Source organism: Xenopus tropicalis, chromosome 8 (genome assembly GCF_000004195.4).
Source record: "Xenopus tropicalis strain Nigerian chromosome 8, UCB_Xtro_10.0, whole genome shotgun sequence".
Classification (NCBI taxonomy): Eukaryota; Metazoa; Chordata; class Amphibia; order Anura; family Pipidae; genus Xenopus; species Xenopus tropicalis.
Genome location: NC_030684.2, coordinates 52,469,906 through 52,487,269, shown reverse-complemented (window position 1 = coordinate 52,487,269; position 17,364 = coordinate 52,469,906). Strand labels below are relative to the sequence as shown.

At 39.4% G+C, this 17,364-nt stretch overlaps 1 protein-coding gene across 2 annotated transcripts in view; it reads left to right on the top strand.

Moving 5' to 3' along the window:
• Nucleotides 1-14,042, top strand: part of ocrl (oculocerebrorenal syndrome of Lowe) — a 46,981-nt gene extending 32,939 nt beyond the window's left edge. The window contains exons 18-24 of one of the 2 annotated variants that reach the window (XM_004919195.4): nt 905-1,140; nt 2,485-2,508; nt 5,966-6,085; nt 7,446-7,530; nt 7,728-7,855; nt 8,640-8,751; nt 9,021-14,042. In XM_004919195.4, coding sequence (XP_004919252.2) covers nt 905-1,140; nt 2,485-2,508; nt 5,966-6,085; nt 7,446-7,530; nt 7,728-7,855; nt 8,640-8,751; nt 9,021-9,145 — 830 coding nt within the window. In that variant the 3' untranslated portion in view covers nt 9,146-14,042. The remainder of the gene's footprint in view (nt 1-904; nt 1,141-2,484; nt 2,509-5,965; nt 6,086-7,445; nt 7,531-7,727; nt 7,856-8,639; nt 8,752-9,020) is intronic. The other variant, XM_004919196.4, reaches the window with a different exon arrangement.
• Nucleotides 14,043-17,364: the final 3,322 nt, after the last annotated feature.

Genomic DNA, 17,364 nt, shown 5'->3' with positions numbered 1-17,364 from the left:
AAGAACATTAAGGCTCGTCTCAATTTTGCTAAAAAACATCTCAATGATTGCCAAGACTTTTGGGAAAATACCTTGTGGACCGACGAGACAAAAGTTGAACTTTTTGGAAGGTGCGTGTCCCGTTACATCTGGCGTAAAAGTAACACAGCATTTCAGAAAAAGAACATCATACCAACAGTAAAATATGGTGGCAGTAGTGTGATGGTCTGGGGTTGTTTTGCTGCTTCAGGACCTGGAAGGCTTGCTGTGATAGATGGAACCATGAATTCTACTGTCTACCAAAAAATCCTGAAGGAGAATGTCCGGCCATCTGTTCGTCAACTCAAGCTGAAGCGATCTTGGGTGCTGCAGCAGGACAATGACCCAAAACAAACCAGCAAATCCACCTCTGAATGGCTGAAGAAAAACAAAATGAAGACTTTGGAGTGGCCTAGTCAAAGTCCTGACCTGAATCCTATTGAGATGTTGTGGCATGACCTTAAAAAGGCGGTTCATGCTAGAAAACCCTCAAATAAAGCTGAATTACAAAAATTCTGCAAAGATGAGTGGGCCAAAATTCCTCCAGAGCGCTGTAAAAGACTCGTTGCAAGTTATCGCAAACGCTTGATTGCAGTTATTGCTGCTAAGGGTGGCCCAACCAGTTATTAGGTTCAGGGGGCAATTACTTTTTCACACAGGGCCATGTAGGTTTGGATTTTTTTTCTCCCTAAATAATAAAAACCCTCATTTAAAAACTGCATTTTGTGTTTACTTGTGTTATCTTTGACTAATAGTTACATGTGTTTGATGATCAGAAACATTTTGTGTGACAAACATGCAAAAGAATAAGAAATCAGGAAGGGGGCAAATAGTTTTTCACACCACTGTATGTCTGTACTACATTTTAGTATTTGTCTCTTCTTAGAGGAAACTGTGGACATAAGCCTGGAAGTATATGTCAGCAAAGACTCTGTTACCATGCTTAACTCTGAGGAGGACAAGATTGAAGATATCTTAGTCCTTCACCTTGATCGGGGCAAGGATTACTTCTTGACCATCAGTGGGAGCTACCTAGTAAGCTGTTTCGGTACATCTTTGGAGGCGCTCTGCAGAATGAAAAGGCCCATACGAGAAATTCCAGTGACCAAACTCATAGACCTGGTAAGTAAGGCAAGGATAAGTGAATGGTATATTAATTTGGGATAACATTCCTGTGCATATGTTGGATTCTGTCAATACTGTTGTATGAGTGGTGTCTCAAAGCTGCCCCTTATGAATCCGTTCTGAAAGTGATATAACATGAACATGATTTACTTACACAGTTATTTAGTATTCAGATAAATACAATTTTTGCTATAAAAGAGCATTCTATTTGGTTTATTGAACAACAAGATAAAATTCCTGTGCGATATTCTTGGGGAAACCTAGGTTAGTAGCACTCAGTATAAAATATTTGATTGTTATCCCATTTAACAGTATCAGCCTAAGTCTGTTTTTTTATGAGCTGACTTACATAGTTTTATGCACACTGCTGTATTGTGTTCCCAGAAACCACAATAGGAAACAGGTAGTGATGCCTGCAACTGTCAACGCATTGCACATTCAACATCAGAGTTCTTGAGTTTAGTACTTCACTCCTAGCCAGTGCAAGTGTTGTCATGCCGAAGTGTCAAAATGACCTTGCTCTTTAAAGGAAAAGTAACATGTAATTTTAAGTAAAAAATCTATTCTACCCTGCTCCAATAATTGCCCTATTCTTCCCAGTGTTTATTATTTTAAATGCTTTATTAGAAAATACCTTGTAAAAACATTGCATCCAGTCATTTCAAATATGGCGATACAGCGATCCAGAAAATTCAGAATCCACTGTGCAATGATCGACATCTCCTCCTAGCCCGATTCCTTCCTATACAGAAGGAAGGCTAGGATTGATAAGTCGATCGTTGCATAGTGGATTCTGCATCTTGTGGATCGCTGTATCACTGTATTTGAAATGACCGGATGCGACGTTTTACAAATAAACTAATAAAGCATTTAAAATAATACACACTGGGAATGATAGGGCAATTATTGGAGCAGGATAGAATAGAATTTTTACTTAAAAAATGGGGACAGTCTTCATTTTTCGCCAAATCAGGGACCTCGGCTCATTGTTGCAGTCCTCCCCCTGACTTTTTCTGTCCCTTTCATTGGATAAGCACAATATCGCCCACCCAATTTGGGCATATTGGGGGAAAGATTTGCTTGTTTAACAAATGTCTCCTCCTCCAACCAATACCCTAATATTACTGAATAATGAAGAATGTTCTCCAGATCATCTAAATCATTGTAAATCCAAACTCTTGTTTTATAATGTACATAACCGTTCTTCCTTTCTGGGATCCACTAACAGAAGATCATCGTACTCTATAAAATCCACGTACTTCATATCTTTAACATCTGAAATTGGTAAATCTCACCATTTCTTTTCCTTTCTTTCTGCCTCCTGCTTTCTTCTGCTCTTAGGGAGAAGACAGCTTCTCAGAGAAGGTAACGCAATATAGAGTACAGATTTGTTTTGCTTCTAGTTATTTTCCCCTGTCGGTGATCTGATCTTATCTGTATTGGAATTCAGTAATGTCCTTGTGTCAGTCTCTGCCTTTATCTGCCAGGCCTCTCTTCCAGCAAAATAACTGAAGGGGCAATATATGTACAAGGTTCAACAAAACCTCTTCTTCCTGTTGTCATCTAACTGGGTTACTTAAAGCCTAAAACCATTTCATGATATGTTCTTTGTTTGTACCAAAGAAACTGTCTATTGTATTCCACAAACATGGCTCAGAGGCTATAAACCAGGCAGCATAGTTTTTTTTCAGGAGGCAGAGGGATATGTATTACAAATCTCCAAATTCACTGTGTGCAGTATGATTAAAGCATTAATGAAAGAATATTTGTTTTTGTTTATTTTTCCAATAATAACCCCTGTTTATTGGGCTCACATTGAACATGTGCGTATATTGCCCCTTATAGCTGGGTGGTGTTCATATTGGTTTTATTGTTTATGCAGTCTTCATTGTGTTCGATCCTTTTTGTGTTCATCTGTCATTGGCAGTGCTGTCTTAACTGTCATCCTACCTAAATAAGCAAATGTAATTATGTTTATTTTTATTTGATCTGTCCTGTCCCTGTGCTGTTTTTTAACCAGTTTCGGCCTAAAGGGGATATACAGTTGAATGACAAATTGTGGGCTGCCCGTGCCAAACTGCATATTTTGTAAAACAACTAATGGAGGAATCCGTGTAAAACAACATATTTTCAAATGCGAATGCACAGTTACATTTTATTTCACAAACTTTAAAATATAGGAACAAACAAAGTAGTAATTGTGGGATGTGCAAAAGCTTGCCCAATATACAGTGGCTTGCAAAAGTATTCGGCCCCCTTGAACTTTTCCACATTTTGTCACATTACAGCCACAAACATGAATCAATTTAATTGGAATTCCACGTGAAAGACCAATACAAAGTAGTGTACACGTGAGACGTGGAACGAAAATCATACATGATTCCAAACATTTTTTTACAAATAAATAGCTGCAAAGTGGGGTGTGCGTAATTATTCAGCCCCCTGAGTCAGTACTTTGTAGAACCACCTTTTGCTGCAATTACAGCTGCCAGGCTTTTAGGGTATGTCTCTACCAGCTTTGCACATCTAGAGACTGAAATCCTTGCCCATTCTTCTTTGCAAAACAGCTCCAGCTCAGTCAGATTAGATGGACAGCGTTTGTGAACAGCAGTTTTCAGATCTTGCCACAGATTCTCGATTGGATTTAGATCTGGTCTTTGACTGGGCCATTCTAACACATGGATATGTTTTGTTTTAAACCATTCCATTGTTGCCCTGGCTTTATGTTTAGGGTCGTTGTCCTGCTGGAAGGTGAACCTCCGCCCCAGTCTCAAGTCTTTTGCAGACTCCAAGAGGTTTTCTTCCAAGATTGCCCTGTATTTGGCTCCATCCATCTTCCCATCAACTCTGACCAGCTTCTCTGTCCCTGCTGAAGAGAAGCCCCCCCAGAGCATGATGCTGCCACCACCATATTTGACAGTGGGGATGGTTTGTTCAGAGTGATGTGCAGTGTTTTCCGCCACACATAGCGTTTTGCATTTTGGCCAAAAAGTTCCATTTTGGTCTCATCTGACCAGAGCACCTTGTTCCACATGTTTGCTGTGTCCCCCACATGGCTTGTGGCAAACTGCAAACGGGACTTCTTATGGTTTTCTGTTAACAATGGCTTTCTTCTTGCCGCTCTTCCATAAAGGCCAACTTTGTGCAGTGCACGACTAATAGTTGTCCTATGGACAGATTCCCCCACCTGAGCTGTAGATCTCTGCAGCTCGTCCAGAGTCACCATGGGCCACTTGGCTGCATTTCTGATCAGCGCTCTCCTTGTTCGGCCTGTGAGTTTAGGTGGACGGCCTTGTCTTGGTAGGTTTACAGTTGTGCCATACTCCTTCCATTTCTGAATGATCGCTTGAACAGTGCTCCGTGGGATGTTCAAGGCTTTGGAAATCTTTTTGTAGCCTAAGCCTGCTTTAAATTTCTCAATAACTTTATCCCTGACCTGTCTGGTGTGTTCTTTGGACTTCATGGTGTTGTTGCTCCCAATATTGCCAACTTTTCCTTGCAGATCTCTTCCAATTCAGAGATCTTGGGCCATCTTGAATGATCTAGCCACGTACTGTCAGGCCATTCCAAAACTTTCATCTTACTTTTTTTCATGTAGCTCACGGTGGCTTTTGCAGTATATTTAGGGTCATTGTTTTGTTGTAGGAGCCATGCCCTTTTTAGGCTCTTGGCTGACTGTTTCACCTTGGCATCCAGATGTTGCTGATATTTAGTGTAACTTCTTTTTCCTTCCTTCCTACACATACAATGTTTTTTGTGCCACTGGCTGCCCCAAAACTCCAAAGCATAATTGATCCACCCCATGGCAAGGTGTTTTTTCACCACATGCTTCTGTTTTTCTCCAAACAAACCTCTGGTGATTGTGGCCAATGAGTTAAATTTATCAACAGTGCTTGTTTTCAAAAGGCCTCTGGCTTGTCTAGATGCTGTTTTGTTTACCTCTGTAATTGACATTTGTTATTTGGTCGCTGGTCCCTACTGACGACTTTCCATTCCAAATCATGTTGAACGGTACAACACCACTTATTTGTCAGCCAAGACCCTTAATACAAATGGGGTGTTACTAAATACTTCCTAGGGTGCACAAGCTTATACCCATATCCCAGTTACTATATTTTTGTTTCCTATGATTTAGGAGAAAAAAAATTAACTGCATTAACATTTGCAAATATGTTGCTTTAAGCAATAGTTGTCCTACCTTTCACTTTCAAATAAATATCTAATTTGGAAAGGTGGCCTAAACATTTGTATTCAGCTGTATAGGGTAAAGTCTAACCTAATGATCAGTTCTAGTGCTCAACGTTGTGGGTACATTGTATAATATGTGTAAGAACTGCTAATATGAAATCTACACAAAAAGCAAATATTTATGCAAATTGCAAAAGTTTTTACTTTACCCAATATGTCCCCTTTAAACAGATCGACATAGGATCTATAAATCTGTCTTTAAGACATGGCCACAGATGTATTTAATGGTTGTAACACAATGTAAATGACAGGCCAGAAGGTATGCAAGCTAATAGCTGGGGCATGTACAAATTCTTTGTCACACTGCAGAGTAAGTCTGTTCATTTGTGTAAAGCAATTAGTATCACTTTAAATAAAATGCCCATAAAAACACAATAACTGACCAGGAATGGAACCTCGGCCTCTCGTCGTACATTGTCTTACCCACTGAGCTGCTGTTTCAATGTGAAAGTAGCTTGTATCTTTAACTTGATATTTTATAGAGATTCTCCACTGTTTGATTTTTTAATGTGACTTTCTCTGCAGCATATATAGCAAGTGCTACAGTAGTTATTAAATCTCTGTATTCCCTTAGGAGAAAGCGGCTCTGCAGATGCTTCCACTGGAAAGTGATGAGACAGCTGACAAGCCCATGAAAATCCCAAAGGAGATCTGGCTCTTGGTCGATCACCTATATAAAAATGCTTGCCGGCAGGTTTGTTAGGGGGCGCATGGGTCTTTTCTTTACAATATCTATAAAACACACATCAGCAAACACTTTTTAGTTTGGTTCCTCAATGCAGTATATTAACATTGTGCTTCTCAAGCTGTTGTGAGTGTGGTTGTACCAAGGGTAGTCTTCAGCCCCTGCTGCTTGTCCTTTCCAAAGCCTCCTCTCTCAGCACAAACTTTGCAGTGCTCCATGCTGTTCATTTTAAATGATACTTTCCTTTTGTGCCCATAATTAGTTCATGTACTTATTGGTTAAATGCAGTAACCCATAGCAACCATTCAATTCGGATTGTACTGTCATAAGCTGGCCAAGAGGCCATACCAAATAAGATCAGCTCATTCAGGTAGGGTCATCTTGGCTCAATGATCAGTTGGGTCTGAATGGCAGAGCTGAGTACCACATCCATGATGAATGTATTTCTTACTTATTGTAGCCAGTCTTAAAATAGCTGACTGAGCCCCAACCAACAAATGTTTTTTTTTTTTTTTTTTTTTGCATGTTTGTGTGTAGGCAGCCATCTCAGTGCATTGTGCCTGAGTCTAAGCTTTCAAAAAGCATTCAAAAAACATTAAAACTGCTTTCAGGTAACCTTTTGTTTCTCCTATTCCCATGTAACTGGAGGAGTCACAAGCCGGACTTTGATTTCTTACTATCGAGTGCTATTCTGATATTCTGGGAGCTGCTATCTTGCTTATCTTCCCATTGTTGTGCTGATCGGCTGCTGGGAGGGGGGCGAAGGGAGGGGAATCTATAGCCTATAGAATTCCTCTTTCTGCTTTTTATAGGTAGTTATAGTTACTAATTAAAGTAAAAGGACATGTGTATTTACCAATTCAACCATAGAATTTCCTTAACAGAGAATTCTCTATACAGTAGTTTTAGTGCTCTTTTGAAGCACCCTATACAATGAAAGCAATATATAAATGCAGATAGAGTAAATATGCTGTGTGTGTGCAGCACAAGCTGTCCCCTTATACTCTACACCAGAGGTCCCCAACCTTTCTTACTCGTGAGCCACAGTCAAGTGTAAGATGACTTAAAGAGCAACACAAGCATCATAAAAGTTCATGGAGGAGCCAAATAAGGGCTAAGATTGGCTATTAGGCAGCCTCTATGCACGCTATCAGTTTACAGGAGGCTTTATTTGGTAGTAAATCTTGTTTTTATTCAACCTAAACTTGCCCCCAAGTCAGGAATTCAAAATAACTACCTGCTTTGGGGGCACTGAGAGCAACATTCAAAGGGTTGGTGAGCAACGTGTTGGGAATCACTGCTTTACACAGTCTATAAAGGAGTATCTATACACACAGTTTTTTTTTATATCCTCTTTGTTGTTTTACAGGAGGATCTCTTTCAGACCCCAGGAAAACAAGAGGAATTGCAGCAGATAATTGACTGTTTAGATACCAGCATTCCTGAAACAATTCGTATCCTTAAAAGGCTGTTATTGTATAGAGGTCGTCGTACTTTGTGTTCATTCATTTAACATAAACTGCTAAATATAACTTTGGGCCCTCCCTGTCGGGAGGGGCAGAGCATGATGCCTAATATTAATGACCAATGTAAAAGTATAATTGTTGACATGATTCCTCTATTTAGACAGACCTTAACTCAATCTCTCTAGCTGGTAGTAACCATTCGGTTGCAGAAGCATTACTGATCTTTTTGGAAGCACTGCCAGAACCAGTTATTTGTTATGAACTGTACCAGAGATGCATTGACTGCTCCCATGATACCCGACTTTGCCGACAGGTATGTACAATGTAGTTACAGTCCAATAGCTTGTATTCTTGTGGCAGGTAAGTGCATTCTCTCCATTTATTTATATCAAGCATATTTTATACCCGAACAGCCCTATTTGAGAAATAAACCTGTCATTGCTTAACACGTTTTTCAGAGAGATGTTGGTTCTCTTAAGACCCATGGCACATGGGGCATTTTCTCCACCAGTGTTTTTCAGCTGCCAGCAAAGTACACAAACATGGCCTTGTAGCTGGTCATGTAATTGAATGGAGTACCACTTCTCCTTATAGATTATAAGCTCTTTTGTGCAGGGCCCTCTTACCTCTTGTATTGGTTATTGGTTGCTTTGTGTGTAATTCTGTATGTATAAAACCATTCATTGTACAGAGCAGTGGAATATGTTGAAACTTTATACATACATACATGTTAATAATAATAATGGAATCCTCCTGTTGCTCAGCTGTAACAGGTCTTTTTTCCTGCAGGTATTTAATACAGGGATTTAATTCACGTTTATGAGAGGCTTTGTGGTCATATTCCAGCACTTTAATGCCAGCACTTTATGTGGGGGTTATGTGATAACATTCTCAAACTTTGCTTCAAATTTTGTGACTCACAGTATCGGTTACTAAACCTTTTAGCAATCTTTGTGCTTTTTACATTGCCAACTTGTTTCTGCTGGACATATATTTATGTCTCTGAGAATATTCAATATACTTTATGCTTAGGCACCTTTTTTTTTTTGGTTCTTGACCCCTGACTCTTGCTCTGCTGCTTATCTTTTTACGCATAGGTGATTTCTCAATTGCCGCGGTGCCATCGAAACGTTTTTCGATATTTAATGGCATTTCTCAGAGAGCTGCTTAAGTACACTGGAGACAACAACCTGAGTGCCAACATGATCGGTAAGGGCTTAGGATAAGTGAGTGCATGGGCATCTTTTATTCTTGTTGCATTTATATATAAACAGGGCATACATCTGCTAAGTATTCAGTAACATAAGGACCTTTCTGTGCAGTACTTGTGTAATCTGTAAAATACCCACTACAACCAGCCTAATCAAGATCATAGCAAATTTCTGTGTGACTGTTGGGTTATGCCAGCATAGAGGTTGTTGCCACCATTCCCCTTCCCAATTTCAAATATCTTTTTTTATCTTTTGTTATTTAAACAGCCACAGTCTTTACTAGCCTCCTGCTACGACCTCCGCCAAACTTAATTGGGAAACAGACACCGAGTGAACGGCAGCGGGCAATCAATTTCATTCTGGGATTCCTTTTGTCAGTTGATGAGGAGTAAGCCATATCAGGACTGTAAGGAGTGCTGTAGAGGATAAAAACAAGTAGGCACTCGTGCCAGGCTGCTACAGAGCCAAGGGACTATGAGTGGGAACATTGCATGGGGTTCTGATATCCTTATGGCAGGGAGAGAGAAGCCTATGCCAGTTGTAGTACTGTACCTATGCTTTTCCCACATAGTGTATACAATTATCTCCAAAGAAAGGACAACACTTCCTAGTTGGTTTATCTGTACAAGGTGTGGATTTGTTTTCATTGTCATTGTGGAACACCGGTCACCTTGTATATTAGCTATGGACCCACCCCTCTTGGTCAGGCTTCTGTCAGTCCTATCTTGAACAGTGGTGCCATTGTCACTGCTCTTTGTGGCTTTTTTCCTGTTAAAGTGATCTTTTTTGTTTCATTTCAGTGTATTATAGTATGTTGGAAGATATGAACTTCTTCCCATTCTGCCTCATAGGATCACATGATTTTAGGTTTGCACTTGGCAGGGATAAGCAGCCATGTTCATTCTCCAAGTTCTAAGTTAACTGTTCATGGTCTGTGATTTTTTTTTTTTTTTTTTTTACTGTATTTAAATATTTTCACCTGAAATTTGTTGGTATACTTGTTGACTTGCCCTTGCCTCTTGGATAGTCTTTCTTATACTTGCAGATAAGAGGGCTGTGATGAAAATTGAAAGCACCTTAGAACCAAGCCAAAGGTTAATGACATTTCTCAGCCAGTGTTCAGCGGATCCTGGCATTGCAATTATTACATAAAAAATCCAGGAGTATTACTGACAGGGTTCCTGGCATATGGAATTCTATATATCAGTGATGCCATCTGCTCAGCAAAGTCTTATAATGGTGGGAAGTCCTGATTTTAGTAGAATTGCATTAGACAAGCTGCACTTTACCCATGATCTGCTCTATATGAGCTTCCCCCTTTACACATGCATATCCATGTAACCTAGAAAGCACACACAGCTTCACTGTGACTTGGGTTCCTCGCTGCCTTGGTTTCTGTTTTTATGAACTCCCTGTTCTTTCAAGTAAATATTCCCAAAGGTACGGGCAGGGGGTGCATTTTAAGGTTTATTTCCCCAGGAGGAGTGTTAGTTTCCTGCAGGCAGTGGGCTGTTAGTTCAATGGCTCTGTGCTATTGTATATTAGAGGAAATTATAACAATCAGAGGTGTACACATGGGCTGTATGCATGAATGAATAGCAAGTGCTTCCAAGTGCAAACTGGTGCTCCGCTCATAAGATGCTAAACTACAATTATCACGATTCTACAATGTAATTTGGCAGTTGTACTTGTGCAGTGCCTGGATCTGAGGTGGGTGTCTTTACCTGCATTGGCAGCAGATTCCCCCATGTAGCCCAGGGGTATTTTCCATAAGATGAAGTGTCTTGCTAGCAAGCTGTGCACAATGTGCTCTTTTATTTGATAGTAGGTTGTTTTAGGCTTCAGGGCTATGACATCTGGGACATTTTTACCAGCACTAAAATTAGACAGAAAATAGCACACATAACAGTGCACAAACGCTCAGGCCTTTCTCAGTGGGGGTCCCCCTATCAGCGCTATTAACCAATGACCATTTTGTCTGCCACTGTTTTACCCCTGATCACATTGATGGTGCATACTGCTCCCTGCATACTGCTAGGCTCAAGTTTACTATTTTAATATTTTTATTCTGCAGAAAGGTCAGACACTACATAAAATAAATACCTTTCTGTGTACATGTACGCTCTCCACTCACCATGGTATCTGTGGGTTATTCATACAGCCAGGCAGGGCTGTCATTCACTAACACTAAGTCGGATATCTGCAACCTTCGGCTCCTCCTTGACTTTTGTTCCATTTTGCTTTTTCTACAGAATGTTTCCATTTATATTATTATTATATATTACTATAATTCAAAGTGTCGATGTCCAAAGTATTTTAATTGTGAAAAATGACCCCTGTTCTCTCTTATTTATGCTTTTTTTCATGCATGCTACTTTCTCTCCCATTGGTTAATTGGGCAGCTAAGTGTGTTATGGGAAACTGTCATACCTATAAAATGCAGCCATGAATGATGAGGGAACTAATAATGTAATATTAACGTAAATTACATATTTCAAAATCCATAAGCCATAATAAAAGATTCCGCCATGCATAGATGAAGCCACCTTCTCTTAAATGGGAACATTTTAATATTCAGACTGAGAGTCAGTGTATCTTTAATTCTAGTACTTTAATGGGCTACACCTAGTTTGGGTCATACTGGACAGTTATGCAGCAGATCAACTAAAAGCCACCAGACCTGATTTGTCCTAGTCATCCTGTAAGAGTTTAACTGGTTATTTTAAACACATTACCAGAGAACTGACCATGGGTGAGTAAAAGGCTACCTGTTTGATCATTTGCTTGTTGAATATGGAGCTACCAGGCTAATATACCTGCTGCTACTAGTTCCAACCTGAAGCTAATACAGTGACTGAATGGCATTTATCACTTAATATGTTGGTCATGATGGTCATGCAAAGCATTGACAATTTGCCTTTGGAAGATGCCAGGGCTCTGTATAGCAGGTGCTGCCAGAAGCCATTAAGGAACTTGGTACCCTTAGCTAATGTCAAATAAAGTAGTTCACCCTCTGCCCCAAATCATGTCTCTTGCGTGGTACCAATAACAAATATAAAGTTAATAAAATTGTGGATGAATGTAACTGAAACACATATACATTTGCATTTTTGCTTTATTACTGTGTCAGCATATTTTAGTGTTTTTAAATAACCAATTCTTTTTTAAATGTTCTTTTATGAGTATGGATGTTAAGAATGTATAGGAACTACTAAGAGAGCAACAATGAGAGTTGACTTGCCCAAAAACGGAGGGAAAGCAAATTCAATTCTAAGCAACTTTCCAATATACACTAAGTACAAAGTGTCACTGATTTTTTAAATGGATGGTTCACCTTTACATTATACAATGATAATCTTGGGCTATTTGCCTTTTATTTATTGTAGCTTTCTAGTTATTTAGCTCTCTGTTCGGCAGCTCTCCACTTTGGAATTTCGTTTGGATACTACAGTGTTATTTTCCCTAACCACCAGGCAGTAATTTGAACCAGAAATGGGAATATGAATAGAGGAGAGCCTAAATAGAAAGATAAATAAAAAGCAACAATAACAATAAAACTGTAGCCTTACAGAGCAATAGTTTTTGCTGGGGTCAGTGACCCCCATCAAAAAGCTGGAAAAATGCAGAAAAGGAACACAAAAATAAGACAAATTGCAAAGTTGGAACTAAACATTGTAACAATTGGACAAATTGTAACCACATATTTACAGTTTACATACATCATGCAGGGACTACAAAACCCACAATGCATTTCACTATGATGTCCTTTTCCTTATTGACATCACGTGTGCAGGGAATTGTGGGATTTGGATGATGCAGGTTGAGGGCAGTCAACTACTATTTGTTTAGGGGTTTTTGTTTTTTTGAGTCAAAGTAGTCAGGCAGATCAGCAGGAGAACAGGGTGCCAGGCTTAGGTAATTGCAAAGTTGCTTGAAATTATGTTTACTTTAAAAAAAGCTTACGTTTCGGTGGAGTTCCCCTTTAGGAAAATGTACTTTAGAGCTCAGTTATAATTGTAATAATTTGTTCCCCACAATGTTTAAAGAACCAAGTAATGACCTGAAACATCTGTATGTGCCTGGTACATGGATCTTATCGCTCTCAAGAGGAACTTTTGGATGTGTGTTTGCTGGCTGAATAGAAATATCACCCTTTTTCATATTTATTGTGAGCAGATCCTCCAAGCATTCTCCAATTCAGAAATTCAGCTTGTCGCTATCAAGCAGTGATACAAGGTTTCTGCTTTATTGAGTAGATAATCCATTTGTGTGTATATATATTCATTTTTGACCATTATAGTTTGAAACCACTGAGCACAAACCCTCCAATTCCGTATATAACTGTTATGAACTTGCTCTTCATCTTGCCAGTGATTTATTGCCACTGTCTTGTTTCCTCCATGGTACTTGCATTCATACAGGGCTAGTCGCAATTAGTTGGTCAAATGGATATTCTTATCTCATAATGTCTACCTTAATGTAATTCCCTGCCATACTTTATTAAATCTGTTTGTTTACCCAGTCAGTGGTCTTCATCCAACAAGATTTACCAACCTGGCAGGTACGAGTTAGACAGGCTCTTAGGAGGGCCCCATACATGAGCACGTAAGCTACCTGCTTGCTCTGAAGGGGCCAAGTTGGCAGCTTTTATTGGCCAGTGTATGGTCTGGTTGAGCCTTCTTCCATGCGAATAGGTAGTTAAGTCAAATACCATTTCAAGGTAGCAGTGCAGTAAGTAGTAATTATTTATGCCATGTGACTTGCCAGACAAATGTTTTGGTCCTGTGGGTCTATATCTGAAATCCCCAGCCATAAAGCAATACACAAGTGTAGTTTTCTGCCAGACAGGAAAGACACTTATACACACCCCCTAAAAATATTTTCCAGACTTGCACTAATTGTATTAAACCTTTTTTCTCTTTTTTATATAAATATATATATATATATATATATGTATATATATATATATATGTATATATATATATATATATATATATATATGAAACACTTTTTATTTTGAAGTCCATATGCGTTGATTGTTTTTATTCCACCTTTTTATACACTCCAGTAGGATTTCTGGGTTCATCTTGTCATATTTACCCATCCTAAAGGCTCTAGTGCAGGCGTCCTGTATCTCGCTGTAAGTGAGCCTCCTTCATACGAGCTAGGCAACTCCTCCTGTATCTTTCTGTCACTGTTTTATTTTTATATATAGGAAATAATTTATTTGGTAAATAAGATGTACTGAGCAACAATTGTGCAATCAATAAAGTACTTTTATGTCATAAACTGGCAGCACCGTCTCCTTTTGTAGCATGTTTCCCATGGCATAGGCTGCACCGGCACCCAGTGTCAGGCTCACTTACCAACACAGTAACCCATAACCACCAGTCAGTGACTAGCTGTGATCAGACAGCTGCAGATAGAACAATGAAAGGAACGTTTTAATTGGTCTGCATGGCCTATGTATGGCCAGCTCAAAAGGGGCGTATCAGCTTGAAATGAACTTTTAGTATAACATAGGCCAAGGTATTCTAGTTTGAGCTGTACACTGTTCTGCCACTTAGCTCAGCAAAAAGGGCTGATCAAGTAGAACTTCAAATCAGAATGGTTTGTGTGTGTGTATGTATGCAGTAATCCTAAGGTGTCTGCAGTCATACCCATTAAAGGTAAGTAAACCTTTAAAATATTATTTTATTTCAAGATTATAAGATATTAAGGGGAATGTGTACTGCTAATATGAATGAATTTTGTAGAACAGCGCCACCTACTAGTCAGTTTCTGAAGGGTTTGGCATGAGAAACAGGGGCGATTCTGGACATATCGCCGCCTGAGGCGGCTCCTGGATCCCGCTCCCCAGCGCTTACCTTCTGAGCGCAGGAGCGGGTCCGGGGGCGGTGAGATCGCTAGTTCAGAGAGCTCAATTGCGCTCTCTGCACTAGAAGAGCCAAATTTCCGTTTTAAAAACTGGAAATTTGGCTCTTAAAGTTACCAGGAGCGGCTTTTTGCCGCCCCTGGTAACTGGGGCGAGTTTCTCAACTCGCCTAATGGCAGAAGCGCCCCTGATGAGAAAGAAAGGTCTTATCTGAAGAACATCAACCGAGCTCATTCTCCTGACAGTTTCCTTGATATTAGATCACAGCTGGAAACTGACCAGCAGGTGGCGATGTTGTGACAAAATTAATACTAACTGTATACATTTCCCTTCATATCTTGGAATCCTCAAAAAATAGTCTTTAGAATAGCACTCTCGTCAATTTTACATTCACTTAAAGGTTTACCTATCCCTTAATGTTGCATCCAGAAGGGCTACCCATGGTTTTGCATACCATGGCCACTTAAAAGGGGTTGTTCACCGTTAAATAAACTTTTAGTATAATGTAGAGAGCTCTATTCTGAAACAATTTGCAATTGGCCTTCATTGTGTTTTATTTGTGGTCTTTGAATGATTTAACTTTTTGTACAACAGCTCTCCAGTTTGGAATTTCAGCAGCTATCTGGCTGCTAGGGTCCCAATTTAACCTAGCAGCCTGGCAGTGATTTGAAAGAGAGTATCAATAGAAGAGGCCATACATAGAAAGATAAGTAATAAAAAGCAAAACTCACAGCAATAGTTTTTTGGCTGCTGGGGTCAGAAGAAGGCAAATAATTTAAAAAGTATTTAAAAAAAAAAATGTAGACCAATTGAAAAGTTGCGACGAATATGCCATTCTGTAACATACTAAAAATTAACCTAAAGGGTGAAGCACCCTTTTAACTACCAATTTATCTGTGTGGGTGACCATATTATTGTAAAACATTGATCTTATACAGAGAGCTCTATGGAGATCCTGGGTATGCTGTGAGCTATAAAAAATATAGTAAAAGCCTTCAGTTGGACAGCCCTGATTTAAACCTTAGCAGCGCTCACTGACCAGTAATGGTTTCCTTGCTTTGTAACAGACAGAGCTATGAGCAAATGGGATCTGCACCCAAAAATTCAGGCTATGCTTAAAGGGGATGTGAAGTCAGTAAGAAAATGAGTCGGAGTTGTACTATTGACATTTACTTCAGTTTTTTTTATGTTGAACCATTAAAAGTTATTAGCAGCTTTCTACAGCCAACTTACTACTGGGGTCTTTCACATGTGATTTTACATACAAGCAATCTTTCCAACTGCTCTCACATATACAGTACACTGGAGATTTGCACTGGGCCTTAACCTCTTAATCATTCTTAAACAGAGGGGACTGAAAACATAGTAGCGCTTTTGATCTGGCAGTCCCCTAGGGTTAAGACGACTAAGAGGCTCCTTAGTTATAGAAGGACTTAATGGGGAACTATCATAAATGGGAACCTGCTTAACTTGGCTCAGTACTGACAGGCAGCTTGTGTTCTGAGCAGAGAGGATTGGGAGTGGTTCAACCATTCTTGACTGACTAACGTTCAACCCCAACCTGTGAATCCAACATACAGGAGTCTATGTGCCTGTACACACACACCGTTACCTGTGCAGAGAGGTCTGTAATATTGTTGCACTTGATGTGTCACTGGTATGGAGGAAGTCTCTTATACTCTCTTTTGTTACCCCTGTATCTGGCTATTAAAGTAAGATATGTATCTGTGTGTGTAAATTGCAGGAGGGTGACTGGCAACAAATCTAAGCCTGCTGGTGAGCAGCACAAACCCCAATGCAAAGGAGCCCGAAGTGCTGTGTATATGTGGATAGAAAGGATAGAAAGAATAAGCTGCTTTACTGTTATATGTACAAATTCAGCTCCATCAGCGCCCAGCCCAGCTCCATTCCTTTACCTTCCCTTTGCACATATTTGCTGTTGAGGGGTGTGGCCTCATGACATGCTACAGCAAATCAGCTTTCCCTCTGCTCTGTCACTCACACATTTCTGCGTCACTGATGCCATAACATTGTAACCGTGCAAAAATTTTAAAAGCTATTAATTGTCAAAATGTTTGTCTAGACTTTATATTTTCAATATTTTCATTTAATATTTTCATTTAATGTATTCTACTGTACAGCGCTGCATACATAAGTAGTGCTTTATAAATAAAGATATATATACATACATACATACATACATACATGATAGTTCCCCTTTAAGTTCCCGGGTTAAAGTATTCTCCTGGCAGTTCAGGAACTGGCCAGTAGGTGTCGCTATTTTAAAGCATATTAGTAAGAACAACGTTTTTGAAATCCATCTGGACAGTCTGGTGGGACATGATAATATACTACAACTGATAGTAGAGCCAGAGAAAGGATATCCCTTGTCATATATGACACTAGGGGGCCTATTTATTATGCTGTGTATATAAAATGATGGCAAAATTCAGCACACATCGCCAGGATTTGCTGCTTTAAAAAAAAAAATGCATTTTTACTGGAAATTACATAAAATAATGCTGCAAAATCTGCTGTTCAGACAGCGAAATTCAGCATTTATTTTACACAACTTTTCACACCACTTCTTTGGCGATTCTTGCTTTACACAGCATAATAAATAGGCCCATAGGTGTGATACCCCAGATTACAGAGGAACTTGGGGCATATTTATTGCAATGTTTAAGCCAACATCACTGGTGAGGTTGCCCATAGCAACCTGTAAGTAATTAGTAT